We start from the raw sequence: 20,987 nt of genomic DNA, 5'->3' as shown, positions 1-20,987 counted from the left end.
CATCACAGGCGTCAAGCTCACCAGCCTATAGTTTCCTGGATTATCCCTACATCTTTTCTTAAACAAGGAAACAGCATATGCCAATCTCCTGTCCTTGGGAACTTCACATGTGGTCTATGAGGATGTGAAGATATCTGCCAATGCCCCAGCTATTTCCTCCCTTGCCTCTCTGAGTAACCTGGGGTAGATCCTATCTGATCCTGGGGACTTTCTATCTGAATGGAATTAAGGATTCTCAAAATGTCCTCTTTCAATATGCTGACATTCTCTTAGAGTATTTACACACACACATCACTGACCACAACATTAGTCATGTCCTTCTCCTTGGTGAAAGCCGATAGAAAGTACTCATTCAGGATCTCCTCTGCTTTCTGTGGCGCCATGTCCAACTTCCCTCCTTCATCCTTGAGTGGGCCTACTCGTTCCCTTGTTACCCCCCTTCTCCTAACATACGCATAAAAGTCTTGGAAGATTCTCCTTAAAGGCAGTTCATGGTCACGTTTGGCTTTCCTAATTGCACATTTAAATTCCTTCCTAATTTCTCTGTACTCCTCCAGGGCTTTGTCAGTTTGTATGCAATGGAGCAGATTCAAAGATTGCATATCCACCATTCAAATGGCACAAAAAATTTTCAGAGAGGAAGTTAGTACCTATTTAATGAAAAATGGCTTCCTGGTGGAAAATGAAAATGTTAGTGACCACTTGATCCAAGGAATCACCTAGCTATGCCATCTGTCAGACACAACTGAAGTCTTTAAAACAGAGTACAATTGCACAAGTTGCTAAGTTCAGTGAATATAGATCCAGAAATTGATGCTTTATTTATCTTGCTGTGAAGACGTCAATGGTTTCCTTCATCAATATGTCTGCAACTAAGTTTGAACATCAAACAAGCGTGCAGATAAGATGTTGCTATTGATATGTAAGCTGTGTATAGCGCTTGCAAGACGAAGGAATCCCCCATTGTGTACCTGACAAACTCACTAAGAATTGGATTTAGTAATTTAATCAAACATTTAGCTAGTCCATGCTGCACATAACTGGTTATTGATAAAACAGGGCATTAACAGAACATTCCTGTGACGAGTCTTTAGCAGCTTGGACTGACAATGAGAGCAAATCCTATCATATACATTGTAAGGTAACTCTTAAAAAATCTTGGAATTTTCTTTCAAGTGAGGCTGTACACTAATCTGCTAAGTAAGAACTCTTTCCATAAGACCACAAGAAACAGGGGCAGAAGTTGGCCGTTCACCCCTCAACCTTGCACTACCATTCAATAGGATCACGGCCGACCTGACATTCCACATGTTCACTTTCCCGTATTTCCCCATAACCCTTGACCATCAAACTGATCAAGAATTGACTTATTTCAGAATTAAATATATGCAGGGAGTCTCCCCCAACAGCTCTCTGTAGCGAGAACTGACAAATGTTCAACCTCGAGAGTCTCACCAACACCTTATACAATTGCAGTAAAACCTTTCTACTGTTGTACTTAAACCCGCATGAAATAAGGGCCAACATTCCATTAGTCTTCCTTATGACCCGCTGCATCCATGAACTAGCTTTCTGCGTTTTATAGAACATAGAACAATACAGCGCAGAACAGGCCCTTTGGCCCTCGATGTTGCACCGACCTGTGAACTAATCTAAGCCCCTCCTCCTAAACAATCCCATCATTCTCCATATGCTTATCCAAGGACTGTTTAAATGCCCCTAATGTGGCTGAGTTAACTACACTGGCAGGCAGGGCGTTCCAAACCCTTACCACTCTCTGAGTAAAGAACCTGCCTCTGACATTTGTCTTAAATCTATCAACCCTCAATTTGTAGCTATGCCCCCTTGTACAAGCTGACGTCATCATCCTCGGAAAAAGACTCTCACTGTCCACCCCATCTAATCCTCTGATCATCTTGTATGTCTCTATTAAATCCCCTCTTAGCATCCTTCTCTCCAATGAGAACAGATCCAAGTCCCTCAGCCTTTCTTCATAGGGCCTGCGCTTCAGACCAGGCAACAATCTGGTAAATCTCCTCTGCACCTTTTCCACTACTTCCACATCCTTCCTGTAATGGGGTGACCAGAACTGCATGCAATATTCCAAATGAGGCCACACTAGCGTTTTGTCCAGTTGCAGCATGACATCACAGCTCTGGAACTCAATCCCTCTACCAATAAAATCTAACACACCGTAAGCCTTCTTAACAGCACTATCAACCTGGGTGGCAACTATCCTGAGTTCTTCTGTATTGCCACTTTCTGCAGATTTTTTCCTATTTAAATGGCACTGTTCTTTTGTCTTCCCTTCCAAAATGAACAACTACACATTTTCCCACATTATATTTAATATGCCAACTTTTTGCTCATTGACTTAATCTATCAATATCTCTCCATAATCTGTCAATATCCTTCTCGCAACCTGCCTTTCCACCTACTTTTATGCTGTCTGCAAACTTGGCTTCAGTACATTTACTTGCTTCCTCCAAGTCATTAACTGGTTGTGGTTCCCTGTGAAACCTCACTGGTCGGAGGTCGCCAACCTGAAAAAGAATCCTTTATTTCCACTCGCTGTTTCCTCTCCATTACTCAATTTCAAGCATTTTAGCTCCAACACCGTCGGTTGTTATCCAATCACTTAACCTTTCGTGAGTAGCTTGTCGAATGCCCTGTGTTTGTCCAAATTCAATACTCTCCCCACTCTGGCTGAGACTTTCTCAGAAAACGCTAATAAATTAGTCAGACACAATTTCCCATTTATGAAGCCATGCTGACTGTTTGATTAGATTATAATTTTCCAAATGTTCTGCTATTACATTCACAATAACTGATTCCAATACCGACAATAGATGTTAGGCTAATCAGCCTACAGTCACCTGTTTCTTGCCTCACTCACTTTTTGAATAGGGGTCTCATACTCAAGAACAAAAACAAAGTTGCTGGAAAAGCGCAGCAGGTCTGGCAGCATCTGTGAAGGAGAAAACAGAGTTAACGTTGAGTCTGGTGACCCTTCCTCAGAACTCATACTGGCAGTTTTCCAATCCTCTGTCACTTCTTAAGAATCCAATTTTTTTTTATGATCAACGCATGCACTAACTCTGTAGCTACCCGCTTTGAGATCCTAGGATAGAAACAATCAGGGCCAGGGTACTCTGCCTTTACCCCATTAGTTGCCCTAATACAACTTCACTAGCGACGCTGGTGGCACTTAATTCATTCCCTATATTCTTTGGTAATAATGGGATATTCGAGGTGTCTTTCACTGTAAAGACTAATGCAAAATACCTGTTTAACTTCTCCACCATTTGCTTGTTCTCCATAACAGTCTCCCCAGATTAATTTTCTAAGGTCCATGTTCACTTGGGCTTCTCTCTTCCTTTTCATATATTTAAAGAAGCTCATATTGTCAGTTTTTCTATTCCTCATTAGTTTAATCCTTTTAGTTTATTTTTTACTGTCTTTATTATCTATTTCTATCTTCCTTTGCTGGATTCTGAATTTATTCCAGTTTTAATGGCTATCACTCACTTGGGCCTCCTCAGATAGAGATTGAGGGAGTTGATGTGCTGGAAATTTTGGCAAACATTAAGATTGATAAGTCCCCATGACCAGACCAGATTTATCCTAGGTTGCTCTGGGAAGCGAGAAAGGAGGTTGCTAAGCCGCTGGCGAAGATCTTTGTTTCCTCACTCTCCACGGGAGTCATACTGGAAGACTGGAGGGAGGCAAATGTTGTTCCTCTTTTCAAGACAGGGAATAGGGAAATCCCTGGAAATTACAGACCAGTCAGTCTTACATCTGTGGTCAGCAAGGTTTTGGAAAGAATTCTGAGGGATAGGATTTATGACTATTTGGAAAAGCATAGAGTGATTAAAGGGAGTCAGCATGGTTTTGTGACGGGCAGGTCATGCCTCACAAATCTTATTGAGTTCTTTGAGGAGGTCACGAGACAGGTTGACGAAGGTCGAGCAGTGGATGTGGTGTACATAGACTTCAGCAAGGCATTTGATAAGGTTCCCCACGACAGGCTCATTCATAAAGTCATGAGGTATCGGATACAGGGTGATTTGGCTGTCTGGGTTCAGAATTGGTTGGCTGACAAGAGACAGAGGGTGGTTGTAGATGGTAAGTATTCTGCCTGGAGGTCAGTGCTGAGTGGTGTCCCGCAGGGCTCTGTTCTTGGGCCTCTGCTCTTTGTAGACGTTATAAATGACTTGGATGAGGAGGTTGAGGGGTGGGTTAGTATGTTTGCTGATGACACAAAGGTTGGAGGTGCTGTTGACAGTATCGAGGGCTGTTGCAGGCTTCAGCGAGACATTGACAGTATGCAGAGCTGGACTGAGAAATGGCAGATGGAGTTCAACCTGGATAAATGCAAAGTGATGCATTTTGGAAGGTCGAACTTAAATGGTGAATATAGGATTAAAGGCAGGATTCACGGCAGTGTGGAGAAACAGCAGGATCTTGGTGTTCAAGTGCATAGCTCCCTCAAAGTTGCCACCCAAGTGGATAAGGTTGTTAAGAAAGCATATGGTGTTTTGGCGTTCATTAATAGGGGAATCAAGTTTAAGAGCCACAAAACCCTGGTGAGACCACACTTGGAATATTGTGTCCAGTTCTGGTCGCCCTATTATAGGAAAGATGTGGAGGCTTTGGAGAGGGTGCAAAGGAGGTTTACCAGGATGCTGCCTGGACTGGAGCGCTTGTCTTATGAGGAGAGGTTGACTGAGCTCGGACTTTTCTCTCTGGAGAGAAGGAGGAAGACAGGTGACCTGATCGAGGTGTACAAGGTAATGAGAGGCATGGATACAGTCGATAGCCAGAGACCTGTCCCCAGGGCAGGATTGACTGCCACGAGGGGTCATAGTTTTAAGGTGTGAGGAGGAAGGTATGGAGGAGACGTCAGAGGGAGGTTCTTCATCCAGAGAGTTGAGAGCTCATGGAATACTTTTCCAGTGGAAGTTGTGGAAGCAGAGTCATTAGTGACATTTAAGCGACTGCTGGACATGCACATGGACAGCAGTGAGCTGAGGGGAATGTAGGTTAGGTTAGGTTATTTTATTTTATTTTCGGATTCGGATTATTCCACGGCACAACATCGTGGGCCGAACGGCCTGTACTGTGCTGTACTTTTCTATGTTCTATGTCCTTATATGCTTTTTTCTTTCAACTTAATACTCTCCTTAATATCCATAGTGAACCATGGTTAGTTTATGCCTCTCTTAAAATTTTTCCTCCTTATTGGAATGTATTTTTGCTGAGAATTATCGACTGCTTCTTTAAATGTCTGCCACTGCTGATTTATCACCGAGTTCGCTTTCAGCTAACTCCACTTCATACAGTCATAGAGATGTACAGCATGGAAATAGACCCGTCAGTTCAATTTGTCCATGCCAACCAGATATCCTAAATTACACATGGACAGCAGTGAATTGAGGGAATGTAGATTAGGTTATTTTATTTTTGGATTAGGATTATTCCACAGCACAACATCGTGGGCCAAAGGGCCTGTACTATGCTGTACTTTTCTATGTTCTAATACATTATTAATTGGGGCATATTGAACATAGGCATGAGAACGGCATTTGGAACTTTATTGATCCAAACACAACTGACCGAATAGATTCACTCTGTACTGTGAAAATGCTCAGCAAGCCTCTGTTTTCATTTCATCACCTTGCAGCTGGTTCCTTTGGTGTGGATTGTTCTCCTTCAAGATTACTTTGATTGCTCCTCCAGCACACCAATGTCACTTTAAAGAAGAGACTCAATGAGAATGTCAACCCCAATTTCAGATAATGGCAAACCAGTTTGGCGCTTTCATCATTCACCGCTTTTGCTTTAGCGATTTGAAGTTTCTATTGTACAGTTACACCTGAACAGAAAGTCAGTGTTGCAATCCAATTTACACCAGTTATTTTTAATATAATTTATCAAATTGTACTCTCTTTGTAATGTAATTTTTAAATAGACAGATACATGAATGGGCAGCAAGCAGAAGGATACAGATCCTTGGAAAATAGGTGATAGGTTGAGATAGAGGATCTGGATCGGTGCAAGCTTGAAGGGCCAAAGGGCCTGTTCCTGTGCTGTAACTTTCCTTGTTCTTTGTTCTAATCTTCTGGATAAGCCTATCAGGAGGGACCTTGTAGAACGTAGAACTGAGAACATTACAGCGCAGTACAGGCCCTTCGGCCCTCAATGTTGTGCTGACCTGTGAAAACAAACTGAAGCCCATCTCACCTACACTATTCCATTATTATCCATAAGCTTATCCATTGACCATTTAAATGCCCTTAAACTTGGCAAGTCTACCACTGTTACAGGAAGGGCATTCCACGCCCGTACTACTCTGAGTTAAGAACCTACCTCTGACATCTGTCCTATATCTATCACCCTTCAATTTAAAGGTATGTCCCCTCCTGCAAGCCATCTCCATCCAAGGAAAAAGGCTCTTACTGTCCACCCTATCTAATCCTCCGATCACCTTGTATGTCTCTATTAGGTCACTCTTAGCCATCTTCTCTCTAACGAAAACAGCCTCAAGTCCCTCAGGCTTTCCTCAAAAGACCTTCCCTCCATACCAGGCAATATCCTGGAAAATCTCCTCTGCACCCTTTCCAATGCATCCACATCCTTCCTATGATGTGACGACCAGAACTGTACGCAATACTCCAAGTGCGGCCGCACCAGAGATTTGTACAGCTGCAACATGACCTCATGGCTCCGAAACTCAATTCCACTACCAATAAAATCCAACACACTGTACACCTCCTTAACAACCCTATCAACCTGGGTGGCAACTTGCAGGGATCTATGCACATGGACACCGAGATCTCTCTGCTCATCCACACTACCAAGAATCTTACCATTAGCCCAGTAATCTATATTCTAGTTACTCCTTCCAAAGTGAATCACCTCACACTTGTCCGCATTAAACTCCATTTGCCACCTCTCAGTCCATTTCTGTAGCTTATCTACGTCCCTCTGTAACCTGCAACATCCTTCCGCACTATCCACAACTCTGACTTTAGTGTCAACTGCAAATTTACTAACCCATCCTTCTACACCCTCATCCAGGTCATTTATAAAAATGACAAACAGCAGTTTCCCTAAAACAGATCCTTGTGGTACATCACTAGTAACCGAGCTCCAGGATGAACATTTCCCATCAACCACCACCTTCTATCTTCTTCCAACTAGCCAAGTTTTGATCCAAACTGCTAAATCACCCTCAATCCCATGTCTCAGTATTTTATGCAATAGCCGACCGTGGGGAACCTTATTAAACGCTTTACTGAAATCCATATACACCACATCAACCGCTTTACCCTCATCCAACTGTTTGGTCACCATCTCAAAGAACTCAATAAGGTTAGTCAGGCACGACCTACCCTTCACAAGGGTGTTGACTATCCCTAATCAAATTATTCCTTTCTAGATGATGATAAATCCTGTCTCATAATCTTTTCAAACACTCTACCCACTACCGAAGTAAGGCTCACTGGTCTGTAATTACCAGGATTGTCCCTCCTCCCCTTCTTGAACAAGGGGACAACATTTGTTATCCACCAGTCTTCTGGCACTATTCCTGAACATAATGACAACATAAAGATCAAAGCCAATGGCTCTGCAATCTCCTCTCTAGCTTCCCAGAGAATCCTCGTACCTTCAAATCAGCTACGTTGGAAACTGTGAGATAGACCTCGAGATTAAGAGGTACTTCTACTGAGCTGGTGTGAAAAGTAATCAGGTAGGTGCCTTAAATGTTAGAACTCTTGAGATGAATCTCTGCACTTTCTTTGATATTCACATACCTTCAATGGTGCTTGTGAAATGGAAATTAACTGCTCTCAACCGGTGTCATGTAATATGTGGAATTGAAGGGCAATCGCTTTAACTGCAAGGCCCATGATTTCATGTTTTTTTTTCTAGATCAACTTTTGGGAATCAGAGCATGTACGCAATGCCACCTCGACTAAAAAAAAACCCGTGGTCGAAAAAGCCCTCGACTGCATCTCTTGCATTTCCCGTACCTCAGCCCTCACACCGCCTCCCCACAATAAAAACATAGACAGAATTCCCTTGTCCTGACGTATCATCACATTAACCTCTGGATTCAATGCATCATTCTCTGCCACTTCTGCCACTGGCAATCTGGCCCCACTACAGAGAATATATTCTCCCCCTACCCTCATCTGCTTTCCAGGGGGACTGCTCTCTCTGCGACTCCCTCATCCGCTCCACTCTCCCCACAAGCCTCCACCACCCCCAACACCTTTCCCGGCAACCACAGGAAGTGCTACACCTCCCCCATCACCTCCATCCCAGGTCCCAAAAAAACTTACGCATTAAACAGATGTTTACCTGCACATCTGCTAATGTGACCTATTGTATCCGGTGTTCCTGACGTGGTCTCCTCCACATCAGGGAGACCAAGCAGAGGCTCGGAGCCGGCTTTGTGGAACACCTACGTTCGGTTTGTGACAAACAACAACACCTCCCAGTCAAGAACCATTCAACTCCCCATCCCACTCCTTGAGTGACATGCCCATCCTGGGCTTCCTCCTGTGTCACAACGATGCCACCTGGAAACTGGAGGAACAGCACCTCCTTTGAAACCCTACAACCCAATGATCTCAATGTGGACTTTACCAACCACAACCTAATCCCAAGTCCAGCACCCCCCGTCATCCCCGCCGCCTTGATCTGTCCGACTTCTCTCCCACCTATCCACTCCTCCCACCTCAATGACCAACCCGCATCCCAACTTTTTACCGACAGTCACCTTTACTAGCTTCAACCTCACCTCCTTGACCCGTCCATCTTCTTTCCCACCTATCTGCTCTACTATCCACCTTCTATTACTGTGCCTCCTCTCTATTTATTTCAGAGCCTCCTTCCCCTCCCCCATTTCTGAAAAAGGGACCAGAACCGAAAGATCAGCTTTCCTGCCCGTCTGATGCTGCTGAGCCTGCTGTTCCTCCAGCTCCACACCTTCTTATCTCAGACTCCAGCATGAGCCACCGTGCCACCCCAAAAGTACAGTTAGCCCGTACAGGGATTGAACTCATGACGTTGGTGTTATTAACACCATGCTCTAATCAGCTGAGCTAACCAGCTGCACAGATGGGCGGCATGGTGGCTCAGTGGTTAGCACTGCAGCCTCACAGTTCTACGGACCCGGGTTCGATTCTAGCCTTGGGCAACTGTCTGTGCAGAGTTTGCACATTCTCCCCGTGTCTGCGTGGGTTTTCTCTGGGTGCTCCGGTTTCCTCCCACAGTCCGAAGATGTGCAGGCTAGGTGGATCAGCCATTCTAATTTGCCCATAGTGTTCAGGGGTGTGTGGGTTATAGGGGGACGGGTCTGGGTGGGATGCTTCAAGGGGCGGTGTGGACTCTTTGGGCCTAGGGGCTTGTTTCCACACTGTAGGGAACCTAATCTAATCTAATCACATCCCATCCGGCCTAGGGGACAAGTCTATTTTCACACCTTCCAGAAATGCTACCACGTCCTCCTTGTGAACCTTGATCCCGTCTAGTCTAATAGCCTGTATCTCAGTATTCTCCCAGGCAACGTTGTCTTTTTCCTGTGTGAATGACGAAAAATATTGATTTAGCACCTCTCCTATCTCTTCGGACACCACACACAACTTCCCAGCACTGTCCTTGACTGGCCCTAATCTTACTCTAATCGGTTTTTGTTCTTGAGATACCTATAGAAAGCTTTAGGATTCTCCTAGATCCTACCTGCCAAAGACTTCTCATGTCCCCTCCTGGCTCCTCTTAGCTCTCTCTTTAGCTCCTTCCTGGCTAACTTGTAACTCTCAAGCACCCAAACTGAGCCTTCAAGCCTCATCTTTACACAAGCCTCCCTTTTCTTCTTGACAAGAGTTTCAACTTCTTTAGTAAACCACAGTTCTCTCGTTTGACCACTTCCTCCTGCCTGAAAGGTACATGCTTATTAAGGACATGCACTAGCTGTTCCTTGAACAAAGAAACAAAGAAACCTACAGCACAGGAACAGGCCATTTCGGCCCTCCAAGCCTGCGCTGATCAAGATCCTCTGTCTAACCTGTCATCTATTTTCTAACGGTCTGTGTCCATTTGCTCCCTACCCGTCCATGTACCTGTCCAAATATATCTTGAAAGACGTTAACGTGTCTGCGTCTACCACCTCCGCTGGCAACGTGTTCCAAGCACCCACCACCCTCTGTGTAAAGAACTTTCCACGCATATCTACCATGAACTTTCCTCCTCTCACTTTGAACTCATGACCCCGAGTAATTGAGTCCCCCACTCTGGGGAAAAAGCTTTTTGCTATCCACCCTGTCTATACCCCTCATGATTTTGTAGACCTCAATCAGGAGCCCCCCTCAATCTCCATCTTTCTAATGAAAATAATCCTAATCTATTCAACCTCTCTTCATAGCTAGCACCCTCCATACCAGGCAACATCCTGGTGAACCTCCTCTGCACCCTCTCCAAAGCATCCAATCCTTTTGGTAATGTGGCAACCAGAACCGTACACAGTACTCCAAATGTGGCCGAACCAAAGTCTTATACAACTGCAACATGACCTGCCAACTCTTGTACTCAATACCCCGCCCAATGAAGGAAAGCATGCCGTATGCCTTCTTGACCACCCCATTGACCTGCGTTGTCAGCTTCACGGAACAATGGACCTGAACACCCAGATCTCTCTGTTCATCAATTTTCCCTAGGACTTTACATTTACTGTATAGTTCGCCCTTGAATTTGATCTTCCAAAATGCATCACCTCACATTTGCCCGGATTGAACTCCATCTGCCATTTATCTGCCCAAACGCTCCAGTCTATCTATATTCTGCTGTAATTTCTGACAGTCCCCTTCACTATCAGCTACTCCACCAATCTTAGTGTCATCAGCAAACTTGCTGATCAGACCACCTACACCTTCCTCCAGATCATTTACATGTATCATAAACAACAGTGGTCACAGCACAGATCCCTGTGGAACACCACTGGTTACAGGTCTCCAATTTGAGAAACTCCCTTCTACTACTACCCTCTGTCTCCTGTTGCCCAGCCAATTTTTTATCCATCTAGCTAGCACACCCTGGACCCCATGTGACTTCACTTTCTCCATCAGCCTGCCATGGGGAACCTTATCAAACGCCTTACTGAAGTCTATGTTTATGACATCGGCAGCCTTTCCCTCATTAATCAACTTTGTCACGTCCTCAAAGAATTCTATTAAGTTGGTAAGACATGACCTTCCCTGTACAAAACCATGTTGCCCATCACTGATAAGCCCATTTTCTTCCAGTATCCCTCAGTATCTTCTCCAGTAGCTGCCCTACCACTGACATCAGGCTCACTGGTCGATAATTACCTGGATTATCCTTGCTGCCCCTTTTTAAACAAGGGGACAACATTAGCAAGTCTCCAGTCCTCTGGGACCTCACTCGTGTCTAAGGACACTGCAAAGGTGTCTGTTAGGGCCCCGGCTATTTCCTCTCTCGCTTCCCTCACAACCTGGGATAGATTCTATCCGGATCTGGGGACTTGTCCACCTTAATGCCTTTTAGGATACCTAACACTTCCTCCTTCCTTATGCCAACTTGACCTAGACTAAGCAAACTTCTATCCCTACCTCAATATCCGTCATGTCCCTCTCCTTGGTGAATACCAATGCAAAGTACTCGTTAAGAATGTCATCCATTTTCTCTGACTCAGCGCATAACTTTCCTTCTTTGTCCTTAAGTGGGCCAACCCTTTCTCTAGTTACCCTCTTGCTCTTTATATATGAATAAAAGGCTTTGGGATTTTCCTTAACAAGTTCCACATTTCAATTGTGCCCAACCCCTGCAGTTTCCTTCTCCATCCTAAATCTTGCCTAATCACCTCATTATTGCCTTTCCCCCAGCTATAACTCTTACCCTGCAGTATATACCTATCCCTTTCCATCGCTAAATTAATCATAACCGAGCTGCGGTCACTATCACCGAACTGCACATCTACCTCCAAATCTAACACTTGGCCTGGTTCATTACCCAGAGCCAAATCCAACGTGGCCTCACCTCTTGTTAGCCTATCCACATACTGTGTCCGGAAACCCTCCTGCACGCACTGGACAAAAACTGATCCATCTAACATACTCGACCTATTGTGTTTCCAATCAATATTTGGAAAGTTAAAGGCCCCCATAACAACCACCCTGTTACCTTCGCTCCCATCCAGAATCATCTTGGCAATCCTCTCCTCTACATGCCTGGAACTTCACGGAGGTCTATAGAAAATCCCAACAGGGTGACCTCTCCTTTCCTGTTTATAACCTCAGCCCATCCTACCTCAGTTGATGAGTCCTCATCAAACATCCTTACTGCCACAGTAATACTGTCCTTGATTAATTATGCCACACCTCCCTCTCTTTCACCACCTTCCCTGATCTTACTGAAACATCTGAACCCTGGAACCTGTAACAACCATTCCTGTCCTTGCTCTTTTCATGTCTTCAAGATGACCACAACATCGAAGTCCCAGGTACCAATCCATGCTGCAAGTTCCGGATGCTCCTGGCTGTGAAGTAGGCACACTTCAAACCACTTTCCTGACTGCCGGTACACTCCAGTGAACTTGAAACCTTATTTATAACTTCACTACTCTCAACCTCCTGGACACTGGAGCTACAATTCAGGTTCCCATCCCACTGCTGAATTAGTTTGGACCCTCCCAACAAGGAATAGCAAATTTCCTCCCCAGGATATTGGTACCTCTCTGGTTCAGGTGCAGACCATCCCTTCTGTAGAGGTCCCATCTACCCCAGAATAAGCCCCAATTATCCAGGTATCTGAATCCCTCCCTTCTGCACCATCTCTGCAGACATGTGTTCAACTGCTGTTGGTCCCTATTCCTCACCTCGCTAGCACGCGGCACGGGTAACAAACCAGAGATAACAACTCTGCTTGTTTTAGCTCTAAGCTTCCACCCGAGCTCCCTGAATTTCTGCCTCACATCCTCATCCCTTTTCCTACCTATGCTGTTGGTGCCTATGTGGACCACAATTTGGGGCTGCTTCCCCTCTCCCTTAAGGATCCCGAAAACACAATCCGAGGCGTCATGGACCCCGGCACCTAGGGGGCAACACACCAATCGTGAGTGTCTCTCATTCCCACAGAATCTCCTTTCTGTCCCCCGAACTATGGAGTCCCAATAACTAATGCGCTCCTCCTCTCCCTCTTTCCCTTCTGAGCAACAGGGACAGACTCTGCACCAGAGACCTATACCCCATGGCTTACTCCAGTAAGTCATCCACCCCAACAGTATCTGAAACGGTATACTTGTTATTGAGGGGAATGGCCACAGGGGAACCCTGAACTGTCTGTCTGTTCCCTTTCTGTCCCCTGATTGTGATCCATCTACCTTTTTCCTGTACCTGAGATGTGACTACCTCCCTGTAACTCCTCTCAATTACCCCCTCAGCCTCCCGAATGCTCCGAAGGTCATCCAGCTCCAGCTCCAGTTCCCTAACGCGGTTTCCAAGGAGCTGGAGTTAGGTGCACTTCCTGCAGATGAAGTCAGTGGGGCCATTATTAGTGACCCTTATCTCTCACATTCTACAGAAGGAGCATGCAACTGCCCTGCCACCCATTCCTCTGTTGTAAATTCACACACAGACTATTGAAAAAGAAAAAAAAGTAATCCTACCAAATCAGCTCTCAGATCCTTTTTTTTTGGTTAGAGGAGGAGGATGGGTGGGGGACACCACCTAATAGTGTTTTGGGTAAAGCAACCGCCCAAATATATTACCTCCTGCTGCACGAGGTGAGTTTTTATACCCCAAAACAAATACTGACTTTACCTTCCCGTCGGCACTCTGGCTCGTGCTGCTGCCATTGAAAACATGAGGGCTGCTGCTGCACGAGGTGAGTTTTTATACCCTAAAAAAAAATGACCTTACGAAAGCCTTACTAAAATCTATGCAAACAAATCCACTGCTCCATCCTCCTCAAACACCTTCATCAACTCCTTGAAAAATTCAATCAAGTTAATAAGACATGACCTGCCTTGCATGAAGCTAAACAATCCCACAGCCAATGGGTCAGATATAATCTGCCACGTCCAGTTGTGGATGGTAGTCGTCAATTGAGTAATAATTCTAGGATGAGGAGGGTCCATAAATATTCCCATCCTCAATGATGGATGAGCCCAGCACATCAGTGAAGACAAGGTTAAAGCATTTGCAACAATCATCAGCCAGAAATATGGAATGGATGACATATCTTTGATTTCTCCTGAAGTCCCCAGCATCAAAGATGCTAGTCTTTGGCCAATTTGATTTATAACCCATGACTTCAAGAAGTGAATGAAGGTACTGGGTACTGTAGATGCCTTGCATCCTGACAAAATTCTGGCATTTGAACTGAAGACTTACGATCCAAAATTAGCTGCTCCCTAAGCCAAGCAGTTCTAATTTAGTCACAACACTGGCATCTACGGCTGACAGTTGTGAGATGCTGTGGCTCTAAAGGTTATCCTGTCTTGGGTTTTCTTTTCGAAGAGAGGTTGTACAGTAGGGCTAGTTAGCAGTCTGGGTTAAACAGCTTGGAAGGCCTGGGTTTTTTTTTTACAGCCTGAATGAGTGTGGCCAGCTGTCTCAGATCCAAATTTCTAGGTTTTGGTTTTCTCAATAACATCAGAAGTTTTTGGAGTCTCAGCAGAATTGGAAGCTTCAACGAATGTCTCCTGGCTGCTACTCTCTCTGAATTTTCACTTGAACTTTTTTCCTCCTGGATTGGAGATCTGCATGTGAGAATTTGTGTCTGAATTTTCCATTTTTGCTGAGAGTTGTGTTTATGGGATTTTATTATACTGGAACAGTTAATTGGTAATAGTTATTGTATCTATTAATCTGTTTTGTTTTCCAATAGCATTAAGTTATTCTAAATTCCTCTTTCTTTGGTGGTATTTTGACCTACAGTGTTTAAGGAAATTGTATTTTGCTTAACATCAAGCATTTTGACGAGTTACACTGTACCTGCAAGAGGCACTTTACATTTGCCTTTAAAAAAAAAGGGTGTAGGCTACCTTAAAATATTTTTAGGGCATCTGGTCTGGTCGATAACACAGTGGAATAATAGTAATGTCAATGATCTAAAAGCCCATGCTGGAGCTATGGGGGTACAAGATCAAATCCCTCAAATGGCATCTAGTGTAATTCAAATACAATTATTAATTACAAATACAAATCGGTGATTTGTTATGAAAATCCGCTTGCATTACTGATGTCCTTTAAGGAAGGAAATTTGCCACCTTCACCAGGTCTGGCCTGCCAGGTGAACGTGGCCTACTCCAGATGCACAGAATGTGGTTGATTCTTAACTGCCTTCTGAAATGGCAATCCAATCATTTACAGGGCATGTAGGGATAGGTAACTAATGCTGACCTTATCAATGCTACCCACATGCCATGAAAGAACTTTTTAAAAATTTATCGGCAATGTGGAATACTGCCCAGGATAGAATAGCCAGATTGACTGCACCACATCCACAAACATTTATTCTGACCAGCACTGATGCACAGTTGCAGCAGTGTGTACCATCAACAAGATACACTGTAGCCTTGGACCAGAGGAAACTTCATCACTGTGCCTGGTCCATCTTGCCCTGCTAAGATTTTATGTGTTTTGATGAGATCCCCTCTTCTTCTCAACTCCAACAAACAGAAGTCAAGTCAACTTAATCTCTCCTCCAATAACAAACTTGCAATCCCAAGAATCAGCCCTGCGAACCATTGCCGCACTCCTCCTATGGCAAGTAGATCTTTACTTAGGCAAGGAGACCAAAATTCATACAATACTCCAGGTGCGATCTCACTAAGGTCCTAAACAGCTGCAGTAAGACTTCAGGCTCCTGTACTCAAACTCTCTTGTAATGATAACCAACATCCAATATGCACTTCTAACTGCTTGCTGCATTATGTTAACATTGGTAAAAGGCCAACCGAGAACTTGCGTAAGGGAGAACTTCACTCTGGCAGATCAACACTTGAAGTTATTTTAAGATAGAGCACGCAGGCCAAAACTTCATATTCATTCAATCAGATCTGTGATGGGGTCTGAAAATACTTATGTGCCTTAAATTGAAGAACTGAATAGATCCCTTAGCCACATCTATCTTGCAGTCCAACAGGTGTCAAAGGTAGGCCAAGTCCGAGCAGCAAGACACAAACAAGAATCATTGGCTGATTCAGACAAAGGATCAACACATAATCAGATGATACTTACATGCTCTTGATACTTTTGACTTCCATACATAACGTACTGGGGTGCCAGACTGTAAATCATATAACTTGTGTGCAGAACCATAAGTAGCAGGATCATGCAAAGAAAAAGAAGAGCTTGCGGTCGTGTGCGGCCAGATCTAATTTTGTACAGCTAGTTGCAAACGACAAGCAAAAGAGTAGATTAAACAACATGTCCACTCATTATTTATGTGTTAAGTTGTCCTCACTGAATGCTTCAACATCATTCTACAAAACTACTTGAGAACACCAGATAAAAACATATTGCGCATATAAAGCAATGGTTCAATCAAAAAGGTACATCAAACAGAATTATTTCATGAAACTCTAAACCACAGAATGAAAAATATAACAACTTTAATCTAACTATAAAATTCCAGGATGGAATTTGAAGCCCAATGTGCTCCTTTCTTAAGCAGTAAAGGCTGAGGAAGCAAGGAAGTAACCAATTAATATTTAAACTTTCAAACAAACACAACATTGAATAGAATAACTAATCACATCATTTTCAGTTTTAAAGAAAGCTTTACCACTTCCTTCAAAGTCCTTCAAGTTTTATTCATTAAATGAATATCAAGTATCGGAAGCAATTTCCAATCACTACATTGTCACTTGCCTGCCAAGGTAAATCAAAGGCCATTAAACCTAAAACAATGATTCCAAGTATTGTTTATGATGTTTTCTGTTTCACAATTACAATTTGGTTAAAAATGTTACAAACTACTCTTTGAGACAATCTAAGAGGTATGATTCATATACTGGATTTTATATTGCCCCACAGGCATAAATTGGGGCAGAATTGTGAAATTTACTGATAAATTCTTTATCTGTTTGTGCTATTCTTCACTTCCATCTTTTCTCTCAACCCAAATACAGACATATATCCCACGCAGGTAATAATAAATAATACCCGTATCCAGAAAAACCAGATTCCCATGTTTCGGATCCCAGCCATGGATGTGAAGACGAGGTACATTGTGATGACTGCAATTAGGACATAATCCAGTGGGAAAACCTGAGAAGGAAGGACATGAAGGTAGATTCTGTATTTAAGTTGCAACAACTGTTCCTTACAATCAAACTGTAGCAAAATAAAGATATCACAATATTAGAAAGCCAGTTAAAATCAATATTTATTAATGTTTCCAAATTTAGATTTTGACTTGAAACTTCCATGTTTGATTGACTGTATCTTTACTAGGTGAAATTCAACTGAAAAATATAACCAATATGGTCAATCTGAATTACTTACAAGGAATTCTCATGCAGGTTTATGACTGCCTTCAGTAATCTGAAGTATAATAAGATTTCATGCAGGAACAATAATGATAAAACACTACACTAATGGAAATGTCACAAAACAAGAAAACACTTGAAATTTCTGAATCAAAACATGAAATCAAAATAAACAGTGATTTCAACAGCAAGTTGTGAGGGCAATTCAATGCTTTGCAGACAATCAAGGATGTGAACATTTAAAAAGCTGAAGTTTGAAAGTGATAACACTACTGTCCAGATCATGCCCATTCAGAATAATTTTGGAATAAGAAACTTTCAGTCCCAAACATCAGCCAGGATTTTCACTTTTTCCATGTAAGCATAAAGGAAGGTATATTTACAGCTGAGGCAACTTCCGACCCCAGCGATAAGGAAAGCCCATTACTTCATGTGTCTACTTGAGGTGCTCTGTGGGAACCTCAAACTGACAATCAGAGGCCGGTAGTCACTGTGAGCAGCAACAGTATTTGAAAGGTCCAGGCTGCTAATGTTTAGCGGCAGTTAAGACCAATAGTAGCAGAAAGGCTTGTTGGGAGTTAGGGGCATGTGGGGCATTGTAGAGGTTGTTTTGTGTGGTCCACCATTCAAGTTGACATTTGGCATACAGATCAAGCTCGTTTTTGGAGGTACTTTCAAGTCTCCAACAGTCAGTTTGCATGCCAGTGCCTATGGTAGTAATTTGTGTTTCAGTTTTTATTTTCAATGTATTTTTCCTCTTTCAGAGAAGGAGCAGGAGCAGTGGAGGAAGTGACGAGAACCAGAGGGGCAGCCAGGAAGGAAAGCAAGTGAGTATAAACACTCACCCTTCGACGCCAACGGCCATTTTGAGTGCGAGCAGCAGCGGAGGTAAGACGGACCCGGAAGACTGCAGCTAAGGTAAAGCAGTTTATTTTTAAAATTACTTACCGGTAGCGGGCAGCGGTGTTTTTACTCTTTCAGAGAAGGAGCGGGAGCAGCGGAGGAAGTGACGAGGACCAGAGGGGCAGTCGGGGAGGAAAGCAGTGACCATATATATCAGCAAGGCGGCTAAACCCGAGACTCTACGACTGTAGTGTCTCCCACCCGTCCTCCTCCTCTAACCTAGTTAATAAGGTAAGGTCCATTCTAAACTTTCTCTATTGAATATAAGTTTATTAATTTGTTATTATTACTTGACGTAAGCTTTCTACTTTAGTACTGAGTGGGTGTTCAGATAAGTGGGGTATGGATGCTAAGGCAGTTGCTTGCTCCTCCTGCAGAATGTGGCAGTTGGGAGACGTGGCACATGTCTCCGCTGGCTACATCTGTGGGAAGTGTACGCAACTACAGCTCCTTGAAAACCGTGTTAGGGAAATGGAGCTGGAGCTGGATGAACTACGGATCATTCGGGAGGCAGAGGGGGTAATTGAGAGGAGTTACCGGGAGTTGGTCACTCCTAAGGCTCAGGACAAGGATAGATGGGTTACAGTTAGGGTGAGGAAAGGGGACAGACAGACAGACAGTGCAGAGATCCCCTGTGGGCATTCCCCTCAGCAATAAGTATACCGTTTTGGATACTGCTGGGGGGGATGACCTACCAGAGAAAAGCCATAGTAGTCAGTTCTCTGGCACTGAGCCTGACACTGTGGCAAAGAAGGGAAGGGGGCAGAATAGTAAAGTACTCGTGGTAGGGGACTCGATAGTTAGGGGAATTGACAGGAGATTTTGTGGTCAGGATCGGAATTCCCGGAAGGTATGTTGCCTCCCTGGTGCCAGAGTCCGGGACGTCTCCGATCGGGTGTATAAGGTTCTAAAAGGGGAGGGCGAACAGCCAGAAATCGTGTTACATATTGGCACAAATGATATAACCAGAAATAGGATTGAGGATATAAAAAGTGATTTCAGGGAGTTAGAATGGAAGCTGCAGAGCAGGACGAACAGAGTAGTGTTCTCTGGTTTACTACCAGTGCCACGAGATAGCGAGGCGAGGAACAGGGAGCAGGCGCAGCTGAACACGTGGCTACGCAGCTGGTGTAGGAGGGAGGGCTTCAGATATGTAGATAATTGGGATGCCTTCTGGGGAAGGTGGGACCTGTACAAGAAGGACGGGTTGCATCCGAACTGGAAGGGGACCAATGTCCTGGGTGGAAGGTTTGCTCGAGTAGTTCGAGAGGGTTTAAACTAGTATGGCAGGGGGGTGGGAACCTGAGCTGTAGACCAGAGGTGAGAGTTGATGCAGGTGAGGTAGTAGCAAGAGGTAGACCAGCTAGTGGGAAGGAACCAAGGGATCGGTTAAAGTGTGTTTGCTTTAATGCAAGGAGTATCGGGAATAAAAGTGATGAACTTAGAGCATGGATCAGTACCTGGTGCTATGATGTTGTGGCCATAACAGAGACATGGGTTTCTCATGGGCAGGAATGGTTGCTGGATGTTCCAGGGTTTAGAACATTTAAAAAGAATAGGGAGGGGGGAAAAAGAGGAGGGGGTGTAGCACTACTAATCAGAGAGGGTATCACAGCTACAGAAGCTTCCACTGTCGAGGAAGATCTGCCTACTGAGTCAGTATGGGTGGAAATTAGGAACAGCAAGGGAGCAGTCACCTTGTTAGGGGTTTACTACAGGCCCCCCAATAGCAGCAGGGAGATTGAAGAAAGCATACGTCGACAGATTTTGGAAAAGTGTGGACGCAGTAGGGTTGTTGTAATGGGTGACTTTAACTTTCCTAATATTGATTGGAACCTCCTTCGAGCAGAAGATTTGAATGGAGCTGTTTTTGTAAGGTGTGTTCAGGAGGGTTTCCTAACGCAGTACGTTGACAGGCCGACGATGGGAGAGGCCATTCTAGACTTGGTGCTCGGAAACGAGCTGGGGCAGGTATCAGATCTTGTGGTGGGAGAGCATTTTGGTGATAGTGACCATAACTGCCGGACATTCTACATAGCTATGGAGAAGGAGAGGATTAGGCAAAATGGGAGGATATTTAATTGGGGAAGAGGAAACTATGACGCGATTAGACATGAGTTAGGAAGCATCGGCTGGGAGCAATTGTTCCATGGTAAGGGAACTATAGACATGTGGAGACTGTTTAAGGAACAGTTGTTGCGAGTGATGAGTAAATATGTCCCTCTGAGACAGGCAAGAAGGGGTAAGATAAAGGAACCTTGGATGACGAGAGTGGTGGAGCTTCTCGTCAAAAGGAAGAAGGTAGCTTACATAAAGGTGGAGGAAGCTAGGGTCAAGTTCAGCTAGAGAAGATTACACGCAGGCAAGGAAGGAGCTCAAAAATGGTCCGAGGAGAGCCAGGAGGTGGCACGAGAAAGGCTTGGCAGAAGGAGTCAGGGAAAACACAGAGGCATTTTACACTTATGTGAGGAATAAGAGAATGGTCAAAGAAAGAGTAGGGCCGATCAGGGATAGCATAGGGAACTTGTGTGTGGAGCCTGAGGAGGTAGGGGAAGCCCTTAAT

At 44.2% G+C, this 20,987-nt stretch overlaps 1 protein-coding gene across 6 annotated transcripts in view; it reads right to left on the bottom strand.

The window, feature by feature from the left end:
* lmbrd1 (LMBR1 domain containing 1) overlaps positions 1 to 20,987 on the bottom strand; it is a 237,119-nt gene that overhangs the window by 38,451 nt on the left and 177,681 nt on the right. For 4 of the 6 annotated variants that reach the window (XM_059645506.1, XM_059645504.1, XM_048531634.1 and 1 more), the window contains 3 exons: positions 17,196 to 17,300; positions 16,269 to 16,418; positions 2,897 to 2,968 (listed from right to left, as the gene is read on the bottom strand). In XM_059645506.1, coding sequence (XP_059501489.1) covers positions 2,897 to 2,968; positions 16,269 to 16,418; positions 17,196 to 17,300 — 327 coding nt within the window. The remainder of the gene's footprint in view (positions 1 to 2,896; positions 2,969 to 16,268; positions 16,419 to 17,195; positions 17,301 to 20,987) is intronic. The other 2 variants (XM_059645505.1, XM_048531636.2) reach the window with 1 other exon arrangement.

This window comes from Stegostoma tigrinum, chromosome 4, assembly GCF_030684315.1.
Source record: "Stegostoma tigrinum isolate sSteTig4 chromosome 4, sSteTig4.hap1, whole genome shotgun sequence".
Classification (NCBI taxonomy): domain Eukaryota; kingdom Metazoa; phylum Chordata; class Chondrichthyes; order Orectolobiformes; family Stegostomatidae; genus Stegostoma; species Stegostoma tigrinum.
Note: the sequence above shows the minus strand (reverse complement) of the source record. Positions and strands in the feature narration are given on the sequence as shown.